At 42.3% G+C, this 21,182-nt stretch overlaps 1 protein-coding gene across 4 annotated transcripts in view; it reads left to right on the top strand.

Moving 5' to 3' along the window:
* The window catches only part of ITGB2 (integrin subunit beta 2), a 119,862-nt gene extending 101,110 nt beyond the window's left edge, over positions 1–18,752 (top strand). For all 4 annotated transcript variants that reach the window (XM_033945932.1, XM_033945933.1, XM_033945934.1 and 1 more), the window contains exons 12-16: positions 533–777; positions 2,408–2,624; positions 3,507–3,712; positions 9,301–9,470; positions 12,468–18,752. In XM_033945932.1, coding sequence (XP_033801823.1) covers positions 533–777; positions 2,408–2,624; positions 3,507–3,712; positions 9,301–9,470; positions 12,468–12,533 — 904 coding nt within the window. In that variant the 3' untranslated portion in view covers positions 12,534–18,752. The remainder of the gene's footprint in view (positions 1–532; positions 778–2,407; positions 2,625–3,506; positions 3,713–9,300; positions 9,471–12,467) is intronic.
* Positions 18,753–21,182: the final 2,430 nt, after the last annotated feature.

Below are 21,182 nucleotides of genomic sequence, written 5' to 3'. Positions count from 1 at the left end.
GTTGGCATTTGCTTAAACACAGATAAGTGACTTTCTTTTGTCCAAAAAAGAAAGGTAAACGAGATAACAAAAAGATACAACTTGAGCAAAGTGTATGAACATGCAAAGGACAATTCACTATGGAGCAAGAGTTTTCCATTTACAGACCTGAGCACCAAAAGGAAACATAAGAACTTGGGGAAAAGAAAATTGAGGGGGATCACAGACAAAGATATTTAAGTTTTTGATTCCTAGAGTGGATATAACCCAGAGAACTCAGGGTTAAATAATTTTTGCACCATTTCTAATTGTAAGGATATAGAAATTCATCACCCAAACACTCTGTCCCCCAGAGAAGAATCCACATCAGGGTTAAAAAAATTGTAAGTGAAGTAAGGAAAAGGATCAGTTCTTATAGTATAGTAAAGCCAGACTTAAGACAGGGATTACTTAGGATTCAAATACTTATCATTTTTACAGGATACTGGTGATCCCTTCCTCATGTCCTCCAATATTTATCTCTGATTTTTGTGCCTTTCTCTTCCTATGCCAGATGTGATGATAAATTTGTGGGTAAGAACTGTGAATGTGCAACAGAGGGCAGAACCAGTCAAGAACTGGACGTGACCTGCAGGAAAGACAACGCTTCAGCAATATGCTCTGGACTTGGGGACTGCGAGTGTGGGATTTGCAATTGCCATGCCAGTGATGACCCAAAGAAGCAGATTTATGGGCCCTTCTGCGAATGCGACAATGTGAATTGTGAGCGCTTCAATGGCAAGATTTGTGGTGGGGAAGGTGAGTCACGTTATCCAGAGTTAAGAGAGAAACATAATGCTTCTTAATCCCTATCTTTAACCACTGTAAGATATTTTCAGCAAAAAGTTACATAGGTATGTCAGACCTTCCATATCTCCAGCTTTCACTGGGAGACTCCTGTTTTAGTGGGTTGACTCAGGCATTATTTCTCACTGAGTGGCTTCCTTGTGCTGTGGCAGGAAACCTTCATAAAACGTCACCGCCCCATGCCGTGACAGCAGGAGATTAAGTTTTATGAAGGTTTCCTTCTGCTCCCAACATGGAGTGGCTACTCCTTTTGCCTCTGGCAGCCAAGCAGCTGTGCCAGAGGTGGAATAATGGGCCAGGCAGGGGAACCGGCCCTGAATCTTCCACTGAGTGGGTCGGCTCCCTTGGCAGCTCTGGTGTGTGGGAAAACGGTGATTCAAATCCAGTGTTTGAGGACAGAGGACAAGATCAAGAACTAAGTAGCAGGTCTAATATAAGGCAATGCTTCTATTTGCCAGGCATAGTCTATTAATGTGTAGCCAGAATGCTCTTAAATCACCAGGATCATCTTCTTTAGAATCTGCTAAGATTGTAGTAAAGCTTATTTTTGCAAGATCTTTTTGAAACTCTTCTAATGGAAACTGAATATAAAAATATGCATTAGCTGCTTGCTTTAGATAAACATAAGCAAACTAATTCAAAGAGGAAGAAAATAAATTAAATTGTCTATTTTCTTAGATATTTCTGGGCCAGAGATCTATAGGTCTGCACAGTTCTGGGCTTAGGATCCAATTGTTGGAGTCTCCATTGAAGTTCACTCTAGCGCCTATCTAAATCATCCCAGCCGAAGCCCTCCTCAATCCATCCTCAATTGAATAGTCATATATGGGACTTTATAAGTTATGGTTTGCAAAACGGAGAGTCTTCTTGCTAATCCATCTGGCTTAGTTTATTTTTCCACATGTATGACTAACTACTAATTAAAATACTCACACGTAGAAGTGCTTCTAGTTTGGGTTATGTTTGAATTATGTCAATTATTAAATATACTGCTTTGTTTTATTGGTCTATAACAGGGGTGGGCAACTTCAGTCCTCGAGGGCCGGAATCCAGCCGGGTTTTCAGGATTTCCTCAATGAATATGCATGAGATCTATTTGCATGCACTGCTTTCAATGCATATTTATTGGGGAAATCCTGAAAACCTGACTGGATTCTGGCCCTCAAGGACCGGAGTTGCCCACCCCTGGTCTATAATCAATTTTCTAACATGTCATATTGATACATACAGTATATATTATTTTGGTAAAGAAAGTAGTTATATTTCAGAGTTAAGGTGACCATTTGGCTTCTAGTCCAGGGGAACAAGCTTATCCAGACCTGGTTTTAACCCATTGCAAGATAAAGGGGCCCTTTTACTAAAGCTAAATATGTGCTAATGGAATAGTGCACGCTAAATGATATGAAGCCTATTTTATACCTATGGGCCTTTTAGGATGTAGCGTGCACTAAGCTTTAGTGAAAGGACCCCATAGTTGTGGCTCACTTTGTCCCCTGGACATGGAGCTATATAGTCACTTTCCTAAAATCATGATTAAACTATATGGGGTTTGTTTGTTTGGTGGGGTTTTTTTTCATTTCAGAAAGAGGAATCTGTGACTGTGGGAAATGTAAATGCAAGACAGATTATGAAGGTGGTGCGTGCCAATGTGAAAAATCAACTAAAGAGTGCTCGAATGATCAAGGTGTGTGCAGTGGACGTGGGCAATGTCAGTGCAACGTTTGCATTTGCAAACCAGGCTACCAGCTTCCATTCTGCGAAGACTGCATTGGCTGCCCTTCACCCTGTTCTAAATACGCGTAAGTAAATTAGAAACATAGTCAAATGGTCAATAGCTAAGTAGATTCTCTGTTTTTGCATTACCTTCAAGAGAACGTTTAAAACTGCAGCAATGTTAAGGATGGTTCATCCCAAAAACTGAAAGCTAATGCCCCAGTAGGTAAGATGGAGGGCCGGCTTGTTCCCGATGGCGGCAGTGGAAGCCTTTCCCCAGCGGCAGCCTATTCCCCGGTGGGTGGCCAGCTGTGCACTCCCTTGGGATAGTCAGTGAGAAACAAGGAAATAAAAAGTCACCCGCTGACATGTATTTGTAGGGAAGAATGGGAAATATTTTTCTACAAAGAGGGAGAGTTAGTAACTCTGTAATTATGATGCTTCTGAATTCTTTGGAGATAATATGATAGTGAATGGCATAATCTTTAGGATTTAGAAGAAATAGGGTTCCTGGATGGACTTTCCAAAATACGGCAGTTTGTCCGGGTTTTAGAAAGCCCTGAGCTCTGGTTGTGTCTAAAGAGCCTTCAACAAGCATGACGTCACACTCAACCGCATATGCTGGAGGCCCTCCAGACACGGCCTGGAGGTCAAAAAGAGATGCGGCTTTTGGGGGCAGGGCTAGAAGCAGAACAGGGTGGGGCTGGATGTAGAACAGGGAGGGTTGGAGGTGGGCCGGGGCAGGGCCACTCGTCCAGGTTTCATCTTCAAATATGGTAACCCTAAGAAAAAATGCATCAAGAGACTTACTATAAAACACTTAGAAACATCAAGCTCTCCTTAAAAGTAATTATTATGATGTGTGAGACCACTGCAATTTTCTATGCAGCATCTAGTATCTCTCAGACTAGTACCTCTACAGTATGCTAAGACAATCAATGTTTTCAGCTTGCTTTCTCCTTTTTCAGGCCTTGTGTGGAGTGCATAGAATATGGGACTGGTGCACATGAGAAGAACTGTTCTCTCATGTGTTCAGGTCTTAATAAGACAGAAAAGACAGTGCAAAATGCAAAAGTCTGCAAGGAAAAAGACTCCACAAACTGTTGGATGCATTATGAAATGAAACAGGAGGCAGGTGAAGAAAAATACTCCTTTAGGATCACAAAGGAGAGAGGTAATTCACATGTACATGATCTCAGTTCTCTGCTGCAGTTAAGTAGTTGCCAACCCCTTCAACACTATGAATGATTATTGCAGAGTATAATCTCTGGGCCAAGTATTCAGAAAGGCCTGATGCTGTAAATGGCATTTAACGTCTAGGCACCGTTGAGCGCAGCTGTCAATCATCCGCTATGTGCCGTTTATAGAATCACTCCTAGCAGTGCCTAAATAGGCTTAGGTACCAGTTGGCGTTGAAATCTTAGGCGCACTCCCATTTATGCCAGGATTTTCATGGCCTACGGGAGTGAGCCTAAGGCAAACCATGCCCAAAATCTGCCCAGAAACTGCCCCTAACCATGCCTACTTGCTGGTAGGTGCCTCTGAGTAGACACCTACTGCAAAGTGGTTTGCTCCTACTGAGTTAAGCACCTACCAGCTGATTAAGTTTTTAAAATTGTTTGTAATGGTTTTTTAATGGTGCTGTTTAATTAACAGCACTGATTAAGCCAATTAAGAAATTAAGTTGGGAGCCTAGGTCGGCTGGGTGCACCAATCTAGGCACCTAGCTTCAGGTACCATTTATAGAATCTGGGCCAAAATGCTGAGCACCAAATTGTTTATGCTCCTAAATTATCCTTCTAACTTTGTGTCCATTTTCAGCCAAATTTAAAAGCCTAAGTTTTCTTAATTTAGGAGCTTTTGAGGCTCTCTTGCAAAGGTGCAGCAAGCATTAATGTATGCTTACTGCAGAAAAAAAAAAAAAAAAATTGTGCGCCACAGGGTGTGCTGAAGTATCTCACATTAATTTTGGGATGTATGCACTGAAAATAACATTTTTTTTGCAACGGGAGCATGTTTGGGGGATGGATGGTGGTGTGTTCTCCACTAATCAGCATAACCACGTTACCATGCACTAACCAATTAATGTGTGGTTAGTGTGTGAGCCCTGAGGCCCAAATTCTATAAAAGGCATGTAAAGTTAGGTACCTAGGATCAGTGCACCTAGGTACCTAACCAGCAAGTTTAACCAGTGGTGTGCAGTGACATTTATAGCAGGGGTGACAAACTAGGTTCTCAGGATTTCCACAATGACTATGCATGCGATCTATATGCATATAATGGAGGCAGTGCCTGCAAATAATTTCTTGCTGCTGCCGGTGTCCGCTACAGACCTAGGAACCCCGACAGGAGCCTTGCATCAGAGGAGGGGAGAAGGAACTGGCATGGGTGAAGAGCAGGGCGGTGCAGGGTAGAGTGGGATGCTATAATACATTGACCTGGCCCTGGCTGTGGATTCTATTACTTCTCTTTAGGGCTAGGATAGCCCTAAAGGGTATGCAACTTTTGCTTCATGCAGTTTGATTGGTTGAGCAGCTGCCTGCTAATCAGTCAAATTGCATGAAGCAAAAGTGCACACCCTAGGGGATTCAGGAACAGTAGAGAATCCCAACCCTACAGCCATGCTTTTTTATTTTTTTTAAATCTTTTTGCTTGTTGACGTTTAATTGGTTGAGCAGACTGCCAGCTCAACCTATCAAACTGCACCAAGAAAAAAAAGCACACAGGGCTTCGGGATTCATTACAATGAATCTCCTGAGAGCACGATGCTCAGGATGGAGGTAAGGAGCAGGAGCTGGGAGTCCGGAGCAGCGCATTGCTTTAGCCTGAAGGCTCTGCCCACAGGCCACTGCATCTAACTTAAATATTTTGAAAGCTTAATCAGCACTGATAAGCAATTAGCACCTCATAATTACCTTAAATTAAAATTAATTGGTTGCTAGGTGCCTACCACTTTCAGCTAGGTGCCTACTCCAAGGTACCTACCAGAAAGTCAGTGCGGTTAAGGGCAGTGTGTGGGCAAATCTTGGGCATGTTTTGCATGTATGCGCCTAAACTAGACCTAGGCACTGGTATTTAGGCCAAGAAAAACCTAGCATAAATAGGCTGCACTTAAGGTTTTGACGCCCAGTGTCACCTAAGTCCAATTTAGGCACAACTAGGCAAGATTCTATAATCTGTGCCTAACTTAAGATTGATATGCATTATGCTCCACTTTCTTCAGCGCCTATGTTTTAGATATCATTTATAGAATCAAGGCCTTATTACCTATATAATAGGTGGTGATAAGAGTTCAAGCATTAATTTGTTTTAATGGCCACACGCTAAAAAGAGGCTATGGTATATAATGTCTACCCCACAAATAGCAAATTAGAACAAGCTTACTAAAACAAAGTTAAAAGTTAAAGTAAATAACCTAAATTAAACATCCTATATATAATAAAACGTTAGCGGCGCATGCGCTTTTAAAAAAGCATGATTCCTGCCGCTGTGGTGTGTGATCTGTGGCCGTGTTCCATTTTAGAACCTGGCCAGGGATCACTTTGGCCACTCCCCTCCTCCCGTCCTCACCAACCCGAAGCACGCTCAACACACCTCCCTCCCTCACCTCACCACCCCGAAGCAAGCTGGAACATACCTCCCGCCCTCGCTCACCGCTGCCGCTGATCCTCTTCGCCGGCTTTGGCAGGCCTCGCGGGCCGCTTTCCGGCCTTGGTGGCACGTTCCCTCTGACGCACGGGATCGCGTCGGGGGGGGAGCGTGCTTCCGGGTTGGGGAGCGGCCTGCAAAGTTTGCTGGGGTCGGCCAGCACGATCGCGGCCTGCTTTGAAGAGGAGCAGGCCAAAAGACGCCAGGATGGAGGGAGGGTAAGTAAGGGGATTAATTCAGGGGGCCAGAGGGAAAGGGGGCTGCTTTGAGGGGAGAGGTGTGCTGAGGGGAGACAGAAGGGGCCATGGAGAGATAGGGAGAGGGAAAGGGGCTGCTTTGGGGATGAGGTGTGCTGGGGACAGACAGCTTTGCTCTGGGGGGAAGACAAGGGGCCATGGAGAGATAGGGAGAGGGAAAGGGGGCTTCTTTGGGGGAGGGGTGTGCTGGGGGAGACAGAAGGGGCCATGGAGAGATGGGGAGAGAGAAAGGGGGCTGCTTTTGGGGGAGGTGTGCTGGGGACAGACAGTTTTGCTCTGGGGGAAAGACAAGGGGCCATGGAGAGACAGGGAGAGGGAAAGGGGGCTGCTTTGGGGGAGGGGTGTGCTGGGGGAGACAGAAGGGGCCATGGAGAGATAGGGAGAGGGAAAAGGGGCTGCTTTTGGGGGGAGGTGTGCTGGGGGCAGACAGTTTTGCTCTGGGGGAAGATAGAAGGGGCCATGGAGAAACAGGGAGAGGGAAAGGGGGCTGCTTTGGGGGAGGGATGTGCTGGGGGGAGACAGAAGGGGCCATGGAGAGATAGGGAGAGGGAAAGGGGGCTGCTTTGGGTGGGAGGTGTGTTGGGGACAGACAGCTTTGCTCTGGGGGGAAGACAGAAGGGGCCATGGACAAACGGGGAGAAGGAAAGGGGGCTACTTTGGGGGAGGGGTGTGCTTAGGGCAAACAGCTTTGCTCTGGGGGGATGACAGAAGAGGGCCATGGAGAGACAGTTAGGGAGAGGGAAAGGGGGCTGCTTTGGAGGGGGGTGTGTGCTTGGGGTGTGTGCTTGGGGAGGTGTTTGCTCGGGGGGGGGGGGGGAGAGACAGAAGGACACAGACAGCGGCCAAGGAGAGAGATAAAGAAACACAGACAGACAGAAACATCTATTCTAGCACCCGTTAATGTAATGGGCTTAAAGACTAGTACAATATAATACTAAGGCACCCTATAAAACAGAACAAAAAGAAAAAGAAATTTCAAATAAATTAATATAAAATAAACATCAGTCTATGTCCATGGTAAGCCAGGTTCCAATAGCCTGTTCCAAAAAGGAAGATATTATAAAGATAGATGGGCCATCCTCTCACAGCTGGAAGCTGGATATATCAAAGGCTTCAGTGTAAGAGCAATTCTTCATGCTGCCAGAATATCCATTTTTCCCCTAGGATCTGACTTCTAGCCTTACCATGTCCAGAGCAAGCAGCAGCAGTGCAATGCAGGAAGAAGGGAGAGCCGACACAGAACAGAGTTAGGACCCAAGCCCCACCAGATCCAGCACCACAACATCGAAAAGCAGAACCGTGAACCTCATCCGACCCTCACACCATAGCAGAGATAGGTAGGAAGGCCAGATTATTGTAAAATCACTTAAATTAAACTGAAGAGAAAAATAAAACAAAAAAAGTAAAAGCTAAAAAAAACAAATAAGGGATACACTAAAACCTATGGGATCCTTTTACTAAGCTGCGATAGCGTTTTTAGTGCACGCAGAATTGCCGCGCACACTAAACCCATGCTACGTGGCTAGAACTAACGCCAGCTCAATGCTGGCATTAGCGTCTAGTGGGTGTGGCAATTCTGCGCGCGCTAAGCACGCGCTAAAACCGCTATTGCAGCTTAGTAAAAGGAGCCCGTAGTCTTATACAGAGGCCATTTTGTCTAGAGATAAAATTCTAACAAGACACAAAACATGTCTATTTTTGTTTGGAAGTAATTGTTAATTCAATTCATATTTAAAATTGCTTTATCGCTCAGACTAGTGTGTACAGAGCAGATTACAGAGTACTCATAAAAAGAACCAATAGAAAATACAGTTCCATGAAAACAGAAGAGTTCTAGAATTATATTTACTCATCCACTCTACAATATAATATTTCCCTCTTGGGTCTCAAACATCCTAATATTCATGGATATTCAGCAGCACTATCAAGATAGTGACACTGAAAATCTTTAGGCACTAGCTCAGCACTATCTAGATAGTGGCAAAACCTGTGTGGGTGAGCTAGAGTGAAGCTGGAATTTATCTGGAGAGAGGCAATATGAAGTTTGTTTTCTAGGTATGTCTCCAATAAAGATAAGGCTGAAAAATTGCTGTCCTAACTTAAAAGGTAAATTATCCAGACTGAAGCTTATATATTGCCTACGGTTACCATATTTTATGAAGGACAGACCCAGACACATGGTTCCACCCTGTTCTGCCCCCAGCCCCACCCTGTTCTGTCTCCAACCCGCCCATTTCCATCTCCAGCCCTGCCCCCAAAAGCCTCATTTCTTTTTTGCTGACCTCCAGGCCACATCTGGAAGACCTCCAACATGCATGGATGCATGTTACCTCATCCGTAAATACTTGTTGAAGACCTGCAGATGCAGTCAGAGTTCAGGGCTTTCCATAACCCGGACAAAAGTCTGTCCAGGAACCCAGACAGTCCGCTAAAAAGAGGACATGTCCGGGTTTCTCTGACATCACTTCCTAGGCACAGGTCCAGGAAGTGATGTCAGAGGAAGAGCCAACGCTGGCATGACAGCAGGTTGCGGGTTGCTGTTCACGCCAGGAACGTTACAGAGATATGGGGGAAGGGAAGCAGCGCACACACGCGACAGTGGAGAGGATGGGTTCCTTCACCCTCACCAAGACAGCACCCGGGGCGTACCACCCCCCTTTACTACGCCACTGAAAACAACTACAAATAAATTAATAACAAAATACATAATTTTTGCTATTTTGTTCATAGATGTTTGTAAGACACAAATGGGTGTAGACATCAAGGTGGGGTCACCAATAACATGTACTATTTTACCACTATTTCTTGCTATTTTAGTACAGTTGAGATGGTAGGATAAATGTCTTGTTTTTTTTAGAATGTCCAGAGCCTCCTAATTATGCAGCTATCATTGGGGGCACCATTGCTGGTGTTGCACTAATTGGCCTGGTGCTCCTTCTATCCTGGAAGCTGGTGACAGAGCTGATTGACCGGCGAGAGTACAGTCGATTTGAAAAAGAGAAATCAAAAGCCAAGTGGAGTGATGATGTAAGATATTCACTGTATTGAAATTAGGAATATCTGCCTGTTTTGATTTAGACAGTTTATTTAGTTAACATCTGACCTATTTTCATTCTGAACTGAGTTCGTATGTTGCTAATAAGACTGTCTCAGAAGTTCTGCTCATATACTACAGTAACTCCACCTCCCAGCCATCATTATCATCCTAAAATATGAATATTAAATGTCATTAGTTATGTACACTGTATAGATATATTTTAAAGATTACAATGAGCTCCACATTTCAATACATTCTGAACCTACCCATATATATATCAGAGTTACACCAGCCACGGTTTAAAGGAAATTAAGGTGCATTTTTATACAAAAAAGACGAGCCAGATCTTACATAGGAGTCATTTACTAATGGTTATCACATGCAATTTACCACAGGAGTTCTGTGAATAAAATGACAAATAGTGCATGCTAAGCATTAGTAAATGACCCCATAATGAAGTAAGGAGTAACTTCTATATATGTTGCCAAAAAACCTGCCACTTAGCGCTATTCTATAAACTGCCTCCAAAGTTAGGCGTGATTTATAGATTCATGCATAGCACCCGTTCAAACAACTAACATTTAGACGAAGGCATTTATGCTAATGAAAACCAGGCTTAAATGCCTGCACCTAAGCTGTGCACAGATCAGGCATATTCTATAATAGTGCACCTAACATTTAGGAATGCCCATGTCCTGCCCATGGCCATGTCCCCTTTTGAGATCCGCGCACTAGAATTTATACACACTTTATAAAATACGCTTAGAAAGTTGTGCATGTACATTCTAATTAGTGACATTGCTTATTAATTGGCAAGTATCAGCGCTGATTGATTTGTTAACCAATTAAGTTGCACGCGTATATCTGCAACACACACAGATTTGGGCGTAGTATATAGACTTAGGGATCCTTATACAAAGGTGCGCTAGGCCCTTAACGCGCGCAATAGCGCGTGTTAAATTCCCGAGCGCGCTAGCCACTACCGCCTCCTTTTTAGGAGGCGGTAGATTTTCGGCTACTGCGCGCTATAGTGCGTGGTAATTTTGTGCGTGCGCTATAAACCCTAGCGCACCTTCATAAAAGGAGCCCCTAATGTGGTATCAACATTCAATTGGCAATTTGCAACAATCTAAAGTTACGTACACACCTAGATGCTATTCTATAACATCCATGCCTAAATTTTACAGCGTGCAACTCCAAAGGGGTGTGGAAATGGGAGGAGCATAGGCAGATGGGGGCACATTCCTGGTGTCAGGTCAAAAGCGCGCCGGGACAAAGGTGCGCGCAGACAATTGAGCGCAGCACGGAAGTGCGTGCCGCAGAAAATTACAGTTTTTACGGCTCCGACGGGGGTGTGTGTGTGGGGGAACCCCCCCACTTTACTTAATAGAGATCGCACCACGTTGTGGGGGCGTTGTGGGGGGGTGTGGGTGGTTGTAACCCCCCACATTTTACTGAAAACTTCACTTTTTCCCTGTTTTTAGGGAAAAAGTTAAGTTTACAGTAAAATGTGGAGGGTTACAACCCCCCAAACACCCCACAACGCCGGCGCGATCTCTATTAAGTAAACTGGGGGGGCTCCCCAACAAAACCCCCCGTCGGAGCCCCTAAAAACTGTAATTTTCTTCGGCGCGCACCTCCGTCTTGCGCTCAGTTGTCGGCGCGCGCCTTTGTCTTTCGCCGAGTTGTCTATGAACCCATATTCCCAGAAGTTAGGCGTGATATTATAAAATGCTATAAAATATGTGCACAGCACCTGTAAATTAGGAATCAAAACCAACAAGAAGCTACAGTCCCCCCAAAAATCATTCTTATATTTCTAATAAATGAAGTGACACTGTTCTTTTCTCATCTTCTCATAATTCTTTTTCGATTAGTCAAACTACCACATTTCTAGAGCCATCAGAAGCGGCACTCTAAATACAAAGTTTATAGAGTTTCTTTGCCGCCGGGCTTCCTCATCGGCTCATGTGTTTATCTTAAAATAAATTAAGGGCTCCTTTTACGAAGCCGCATTAGCGGCTTTATCGCACGCAACTTTTTAGCGCGTGCTAACCCCTGCGCTAGCTGAAAAACTACCGCCTGCTTAAGAGGAGCTGGTAGCGGCTAGCGCGGCCAGCAAATTAATGAGCACTATTACGCGTGTTAAACCGCTAACACGGCTTCGTAAAAGAAGCCCTAAGTGTTTTTATTTATATATTTAACTTATATATTTAAATATTTTCAACTTATCTGAATAGCACAGCATAATGAAAAACTTTAACAGTTGTCTGCAGTGTTCAAATTGCACTTCCGCTGACATGCGTGTTTTGTAATGCAAATCATTGCTTTAGCTATAAACTTATTAGATGTGGCAGGCACAAAACCTGGAAACCTGGAACCCAACTTTGGACAACCTGTATAGCAGTGGTTCCCAAACCTGTCCTGGGGGACCCCTCAGTCAGTCAGGTTTTCAAGATATCTCTAATGAATATGCATGAGAGAGATTTGCATACCTGTCACTTCCATTATATGCAAATCTCTCTCATGCATATTCATTAGGGAAAACCTGACTGGCTGGGAGTCCCCTAGGACAGGTTTGGGAACCACTGCTGTATAGAATCTGGGATACTATGTGCAACCCAAAGAGAAAGCACTATATTTCATAATGGAAACATTTCACCAAGCTTTATTTAGGGAAATGCCAGTTTTTGTGCATTCTGTTCCTATAGTATGTCTATTTCTTTTGGAATCTTTTTCTTTTTTTGCATGTTTGAAACATCAAATTAGTATCAGAGCATAGCTGCATTAAAACAGCTATGTGCAGAAACCTAGCACAACAAAACAGAAAAACTAAAGGCAGAACTACCTCCAAAGGGAGAATATATATATACTCAATGTAAGACATGTAGGTTGAGTGTAAGGCAGGTGTTCTGAAACTAACAGCTAGCAAACCATTGGATATTGTGACTAATGTAATAAATCAAATATTTGATTTCTCTTGCCAGGGTGCTAACCCACTTTTTAAGAGTGCGACTACTACAGTTGTCAACCCTAAGTTCAGCGGAGAATGAAATTGAACTGCTACACCAAGTATTTGATGAAGTCTAATCAAATAAGGAAAAATAATTTTGCATCAAGGACTTATATGTTTTAATTCTGCTTTGTGTCACTCTGTTTTGCCTAACAGAGTTCATTTGATTTGTCTTGATATACCACCCATTGAAAAACCCAGTACTACAATTTAAAAACACCAAGTCAAAAATAAAAATAAGTCAACACATCAACTATTTACAGAGGCCATAAACCAGTAGGAAGCAAAATCTGCCTCTCCCCTTGTTCATCCATTTAAGACAAAATGCTGAACAAATAAGCAAGCTTTAAACTATTCTCAAAACCACACAATTATTTTGATCCCTCAGTTCTTGTGGAGGCTGGTTCCATAAACAAGGGCCCAGGTAGCTAAAGCAAGTTTCTGGGTGGAATCTTAAATAAATTCTTTTGAGAAGGCTGTTTCAAATAAGTTTGGTTGCCAAGTAAAGAGGTAGTTCTTTGTTAAAGGATCTAAAAGCTACACAAAATATTTTGAAATCCAGTCAAGCCTCCAGAGGAGGAAACGAAGGAGTGATATTGTCTCATTTCCCATTGCCTATTAGATGTTTAGCAGCAGTATTTTGTAATAGCTACAGATATTTTCAGACTGGTCTTTGCCAAATCTATGTACAGGGCATTGCAATAATCCAGTCTGCTGGTGACAATCACTTGGATCAGCCAGCAAATCAACTTGATTTGATAGAAATGGAATCTTTACCACCTTTTTGCTCCTCAGTCTGAAAAGATATTTTTTCTAATGCTGGATGAGGCAATAAACAATTTGTCCTATAGACCAGTGGTTCCCAACCCTGTCCTGGAGGACTACCAAGCCAATCGGGTTTTCAGGCTAGCCCTAATGAATATGCATGAGAGAGATTTGCATATAATGGAAGTGAGAGGCATGCAAATCTGCTCCATGCATATTCATTAGGGCTGAAAACTCGATTGGCCTGGTGGTCCTCCAGGACAGGGTTGGGAACCACTGCTGTAGACCTTGTCTGGATTGAGAGCAATTCCTAATCTCTCATCTATTAAAGTCAACGTGGAAAATATACAGAAACCAGAGATTCTTTAAAGCAAATGTTTAAAAATATAAGAGTTTATTAATAGTTCACAGAACAGGAAAGCAAAAAAGTCCTGTTCTCTTTTGAAGAGAGCAAGATACTCAGGAATTTTCATTGTTTTTGTATTAATATATACTGTATGTCTAGCAAAATAAAAAATAACTAAAGCAATATTGGTAAAGATGGGTTAGCAGATAATCTATAAGCCAAAATCAGAGCCAAACTATAGGAAAAAGTACTGTAGCATGAAATTCACTTAGTGGTAAAAATATGGTGCCTACTGTACAATATACCCCTCCCTCTGGATGCACTGACACCTCTGCTAGGAAAAGAGCTTGCTAACATTGTGCAAGGAAGTAATACAAATAAAGTTATACTGGAGGGGCTAGTACTGTACAGCACAGATCCCCCCCCCCCCAGCAAACTGTGTGTGTGGTGCATTGATTAAAGCTACAGCCTCAGCACCCTGGGGTTGTGGGTTCAAAACCATGCTGCTCGTTGGGACCCTAGGCAAATCATTTAATCCCCTCATTGCCCCAGGTACATCAGATAGACTATAAGTCCACCAGGGCAGACAGGGAAAAATGCTTCAGTACCTGAATAAATTCATGTAAACCGTTCTGAGCTTCCCAGGGAGAACAGTATAGAAAATTGAATAAATAAATAAACAGGGTAAAATCCTTACATTTTTTCATGGAAGTTGATATACCAACTAAAACGCACAAGGCACCACTAAAGCAGTCCCTGATCACCCATCTGTTAAAGCCAAATATAGAAAAACCAGATATTAATTTTAGCTAATATCTAAAAATGTAGCAGCTTGCAATACAGGAAGGCAAAAGTAAAGCAGAGTCAGGGACTTTTTTGTTGTTATGGGGGGGGGGGAATGTATACCTAGCAAAATCACAAGTGGTAAGCAATACAGGAAAAGGTAAATTAGCAGAAAATCAAAAGAAAACACCACAGCCAAATCAATGAAATATAGAAAAACGTGACCAGAAATAAATTTAGCTAATGGAGATCTGGTGCCATCTAATGGTTCCAAACCTGTTTTCTTCTAACTAGGATCCCTTGAAGAAAGCCTGTTTCATCTGTGATATCTTTGAGTCAAAAATGTAATGAAATCAACTGTGGAAATCCTTTTCCTAATGGGAATTTCTCTATACCAGCCAAGCAGCAAACAAAATGATACAATGGTTATTTTTCTCAGTACCTGAAAGCTTCTTATTAAAATGATCTCTCTTGGTAGCTCTCAGGAGCAGATGATATTGTTTATCTTCCAACCTATGAGCAATGCTGCATATCTTTAGTTTTTTGCATCTTTCACCAACTATGTTCAAAGGGCCAGATTCTATAAAGGATGCCTATGTTAGACGCTGCTAGGTGCCCTAATTGCGGCCACCTAACGTTGCCTAACTTTCGGATCAGCATGCAACTTTTTTTTAATTGGATTAATCAGCATAGTAATTGACCGTGCAGGTTTTCAGCAAATTTAAAAAAAATTACCAATTAAGAGTTCAGTGTCAAACTCTTAAGATGCCTAAACATAGAAACATAGAAATTGACGGCAGAAAAGGACCTCAGCCCATCAAGTCTGCCCACACCAATGACCTAGTGACGCCTAATTGGGGCCACCCTCCAATACCTAAAAATGCCTACCTGAAAAGTAGGAGTGGTTATGAGTGGAGAATAGGCATGGTTGACATAGGTGGTATGGTTGACTTAGGCGATGCTAGGTGTCCGAGTTAGGCACCGGTAAATTAGGCCCAGTATAACCTGGCCTAATATACAGGCGCCTATTGTACTGTACCTCTAGGATGCCCAGCGACTCCTAAGCATGCCTAGGCGCTGCTAGGTGGGATTCTATAAATGGCCGAATGGTGCCTAACGGTGCCAAACAGTGCCTACAATGTAGGTGAGCTTAGGTACCGTTTATAGAATTTGGCCCAAAATGTCTCACCTGTCTGCACACCAAACTCAACCCTGAATGGCACAAGCTCCACTAAAAGAGCAATAACCTAGAAACCTTTTGGTCACATCGATTTGGCTGCCATCATCCTCAAAGTGTAATTCTATGTCCAAATCAATGCCTCTAAAAATGATGACAGTTCTATAAACTGGGTCAAGATTTATGCATCTGAATGCCATATTCTTAGTGCCAATTCTATCACAGCTTCTTGGTGCCAAGATTTGTTATAAACTATAAAGTTAGGCAACAGTTACGCCAAGTCAAAGGCAGTTGTAACTAAAAATCACATGTATATCTCCAAGATGTATCCATGACCAGCCCATTTTCTGTTCATGTTTATGCCCACTCACACCTATACACTGTGATATTTGTGCATAGAAGAGTGCCTTCAGGGCTCATAATCAAAATGAAAATTCGTCTAAAAACCCACCTAATTCAGCACTTGGACGACCTAAAAGATAATGCCGATAATGGAAACAGGATTTTAGACGTATCTAGAGGCATTTTAGGCCTCCGACTGCCACTGTGCGTCCAGAGAGAAAAGGGGTGTTTTCAAGGAGTGGTTAGGGTAGGAGGTGGGTGGGATGTGGGCCAACCAAACCTAGTCATCCTGCAGCGATAATCGAAAGTTTGACGAGGTTGCCTTGGTGGAACTTACATGTTTTGACTTAGATGAAGTCAAAAATAAGTTCCGATTGGGTTGCCGCTAAGCTGATCGCAGCTGCCACGATCAGTTTAGCGGCCCAGGCAGTCCATCCCCCGTCCCCCCTTCCCGCTAAGGCTACTAGCAGGAGGGATGCCCAGTCCCTCCTCTCGGACACAACCGAAACCGCTCACAATGATAGCTGGCAGGAGAGATGCCCAATCTCGCTTGTCGGACACCCCACCCCCCAAAAGGTAGCCCCACCTGACATGCCCCAGGAAGGGGCCTTAGGCCCTGATTGGCCCAGGCGCTTAAGGCCCCTCAAATAGGAGATGGTCTTAGGCACCTGAGCCAACAAGAATCTTAGGCCCATCTCCCAGTGCATTCTGGGATGCACTGGGAGTGGCCTAAAATTCTGAATGGCCAGATCCCTTAGGCCCCTCCTAAAAGGTGGGCTACCTTTGGGGGGGGCTTTCCAGCAGGAGGAACTGGGCATCCTTCCTGCTGGTGAACTTTTGGGGGAATGTGGGGTGTCCGGCAAGAGAGATTGGGCATCTCTCCCTGCTGTAGTCTTCGTGGGTGGGTGGGGGAACAGGTTCCCTGATTCTCTAACCGGCGCTTGTGCTGTTAGGCGAAGGACTGGCCCCTTCTACACCTAAAAGGTCTTGGTTTGGGCGTTTGAGACTTGGGCAAATTTTTGGTTGGGAATATGTTTTAAAGATAGACATAGTGGAAGTGGGCGACTAAACGCCTGAACGTACAGAGAGAGAAAAAGTAAGCCCAAAATATTTCCTTGCTGATGGGTTGAAACTGAAATCTTTTAACTAAAATCCATGTTTTTTCCAAATGAGACAAAAATAAAATTGCCCTTCTTCAAGAGTTGATCATATGAAAATTGAAATCACTAAGAACTAACAAGTTAGTGTAATGTATAATAAGTGATAAGTTCTGCCAAGGTCAGGACCTCCTTCTGCCCCTCCTAGTGGAATATAAACAAGAATCTGTGCTGCTGGCAAATGCAGAGTTGAGAATAACACACATTCCACAATTCCATTCTTATCTGTGACTTGCCTGTTTTCCTCTAAAAATGACCCTGAAAGTTTACTCTAATGATACTTACAGAAAAATAACTTGTACTCATCCTGATATTAATCTCAGGAGACAGCACTCCTACTCTTTGCACAAAGTTGTCCTACAACTCACCCAGTCTTGTAAGAATCTATCCACTACTACAGTCGATACTTTGAGGAAAGGATAATTTCTTTTTGATTAAAAAATGGACCACTCTCTGACACTTATCTTCCAAATGATTTGTGTGGTGGATTAAATGCCCTTCTAGTTTCCCTCCTAACTAAAACTACTGACAAAATTCAGATTTATACCTTATGGAGGAATATGTAAAACCAAGAAACTTCATTAAATATACAGGACAAGTATGGGCCAATCTTGTCCTGTATATCTATCTCTATCCCTTTTCCCCTTTATTCTATGTCCCCTTGTTCTAGAGTTTCCTTTCAATTGACTTACCTCATGTGCATTTATGCCACATAGGTATTTAAATGGCTGAATCATATCTCCCCCTCCTTTCTTCCAAAGTATACATACTGAGATCTTTAAGTCTGTCCCTATACACTTTATGACCTAACATTTTAGTAGCCTTTCTCTGGACCGACTCCATCCTGATTATATCTTTTTGAAGGTGCGGTCTTCAGAGTTGTACACAATATTCTAAATGAGATCTCACCAGAGTCTTATATAGGGGCATCAATATCTGCTTTTTCCTACGCACTATATAAAAAAACTTTATTTTGATCATTTTAATTTTTAACCAATACTTTGCACAAACCTGGTAGCACTGAGGAACTGCTTTGCTAAATATGAGTTTCTACTCCATACCGTTGCATGCCATAGATCTCCAACACCTGGAGGCCAGTGATTACATTTGTGCTTCCCCTGACGCATACACATGATCTCTGATCTCCTACCATCCATTCCCCACCCCCAGGGCAATCCAGTCCCAGCTGACAGCAGAAGAGCTTATATAACCTGTTCTTCCTGTTGCTGATTCACAGCTTATATCAACCTACCTGGTGCTCTGAAGATTTCTACTGAACACTGGGAGAGATATGAGCAATTGGAAGAATGGGGTGGAGGCATGGCAGTGCCTTGAGTAAGCAAAGACAACATTCATACTTTTGTTTTCAGTGTCTTCAAGCTTATGCCTGGGGAAGGGGAGGGGGTCATAGTCCCATTACCCTTTAGATGCCACTGATTCCATTTCTGTTACTAATATTATCTCTAAGATGCTTATTTTAGTGAATACATGAGAAAAAAATTAACAGATTAAACTTGGTACTGAACAAAGATGTAGACATAATAGGCCTCTCAGAGACCTATACTCAGCCTATACTCAAATAACTTGTATCTAAACTAAACTACTTATATTTAAACTACTGTTCTTAATTTGCTGTATAGTCCCTATATTTACACTGCTGCACAGTCTCGTATGTCCAAGTATTTAAATCTACTGTATAATCTTGTATGTCCAATTCACTCCATTGTGAATGTTTACTTGTAAACCGTTCTGAGCTACTGGGAGGACGGGATAAAAATCTAAATAAATAAAAAGATAACACTGGACAACAATGATTTTGCTTCTTCAACACTTTGGGGTATATCTTACAGATTTTTGGCTACTGATCACAAAAATCACATTTAAAATTATGTATCACGTACTGCTTTAACAAAAAAAGTATAATTTTTACAATTTCTTGTTATACTTTCAGGCTAATGCAATTATACTTATTATACTTTCAGGCTAATGCAATCAGGCCTAATTCTTAATATAGGCCTATTGCTCATGTTATACCTTGCCGAATATAGTGTGGGCATGTCCAGGTATACATTCAGGGCAGATTGCATAACATCCATAGAAATTATGCATTCTGGGCATGCTTGTACATGGGCTTGATGGATGCTGCCTGAAAAGGCTATATAAAAGCAGTTCACTTACAGGGATAATCTTCATTACGTGTCTGTCAGTTCGGGTGCATTTTGATGCTTCAAGGCATAGTATTGTCTCTGTAAGTAATTTAATTAGCAAGACAGTTAATTATTAATTGCTATAGGATGATTTGTGACAGCAGAAATTCTGCTACATTTGTGCCAAGCACATGCCTAATCCTCAAAGATGCATCATGACTCGACTTGTTAAGAAAGATATGAGCTGTACTTCGGTTGCAAGATTGGTGATCAAGCCTAACCATGAGCTCCTTACATTTGTTGTGCAAGATGTGCCATCGATCTTAGAACTTGGCTCTGAAGTACTTGGAAGTCAATGCCATTTGCTATCCCAATGATATGGCAAGAACAGAAGGATCACTGACAGACTGTTACTTCTGTCTGACAAATGTATCTGGTTTCTCTGATAAAAATAAGAAATCAATTGAATACCCCAGTCTTCCTTCAGCCATGAGACCAGTGCCTTATGATGACAGTCTTCTGGTACCGAAGCCAACAGATAAATGGAGCTTAAACGAAACCAACAAAGAATCTACAATGCACCAGTCAAGCACTGACAGTGACATTGATCCTGATTTTGAACCATGTAAGTCTGGTGAGCCTCATCTTATAACACAGTCAGAATTAAATGACCTGGTCAGAGTCTTAGGTTTGTCAAAAGCAAAAGCAGAATTACTGGGTTCAATGCTGCAGGGATGGTTTTTGTTCTCACCAGGTATGAAAATTTCTGTCTTTCGAAGCCGCCAAGATGATTTAATAAATTTCTTTGCACAGGTTGAAAACCTCTATATCTGCACTGACATTGAAGGGTTGTTCACAGCTTAGAGTTGTATGCATGACCCACAGGAGTGGCGTCTTTTTTCTTGATTCGTCAGTGTTAAGCTTCAAGGCTATTTTGTTAAACAATGGCAATGTCTACCCATTGATACCTTTTGGCTATGCTGCACACTTGAAAGAAACATATAAGAACATGGAACTGTTGTTAAAGCATATTCAGTACACAAAGTACAACTGGAACATCTACGGTGATCTTAAAGTAGTAGCTCTGCTACTTGGAATGCAGCTTGGATATACCAAGTACTGTTGTTTTATTTGTGAATGGGACAGCTGTGCTAAGGAATTGCATTACATTCAAAAGAACTGGCCACTCTGTAAGAATTTGGTTCCAGGACAGAAGAATGTGGTACATAAACTACTTGTTGATCTGAAAAAGATATTTTTGCCTCCTGTTCACATAAAACTTGGACTGATGAAAAATTTTAGAAAAGCAATGAACAAGGCAGGCAAAGTTTTTGGGGGCTTTTTTAAAAATCTAAGACAGATATTTCCAAGAATAACCGACACCAAGATTAAGAAAAGCATTTTTATCAGTCCGGGTATTTTTTTTAATACCCTTCCTGATGCTGTTCTTCCCTCAATGTTTTTCCTTTTTTTTTTTAACAATTGTAATTTATCCCTGCCTTCCTTATGTATCGCCAATTCACTATGGATATGATTGTATGTTTATTGTTTTAAATGGTTTTATTTGTCCCCCCAAATTATTATTGTTATACGCATTGAAAATACTTGATATTGCGTTCAAATCAAAATTTCAATAAACTTGAAACACAGATCAGACATATCATCAATGACGAGAGATTTGAAGATCTGTTAGTCAGGCCAGAGAAAATCGCCTGGAAAGCATTCAAGGATGTTGCTGAAAATTTTCTTGGCAGTTACAGAGCATCAAACTATATTCAACTGGTTGACAAACTTCTTAGAGGATACAAAACCATGAAGTGCAACATGTCACTGAAGATGCACTATCTACAGTACACTCACACTTCTTTCTTGAAAATCTTGGTGCAGTCACTATAGAAAAAAGATATCAGGGCTACTGGAATTCATCAATGCAGGCTATTATTGGACACTGCAATGAGATGCACCAGACACT

Source organism: Geotrypetes seraphini, chromosome 5, assembly GCF_902459505.1.
Source record: "Geotrypetes seraphini chromosome 5, aGeoSer1.1, whole genome shotgun sequence".
Taxonomy (NCBI): Eukaryota; Metazoa; Chordata; class Amphibia; order Gymnophiona; family Dermophiidae; genus Geotrypetes; species Geotrypetes seraphini.
Note: the sequence above shows the minus strand (reverse complement) of the source record. Positions and strands in the feature narration are given on the sequence as shown.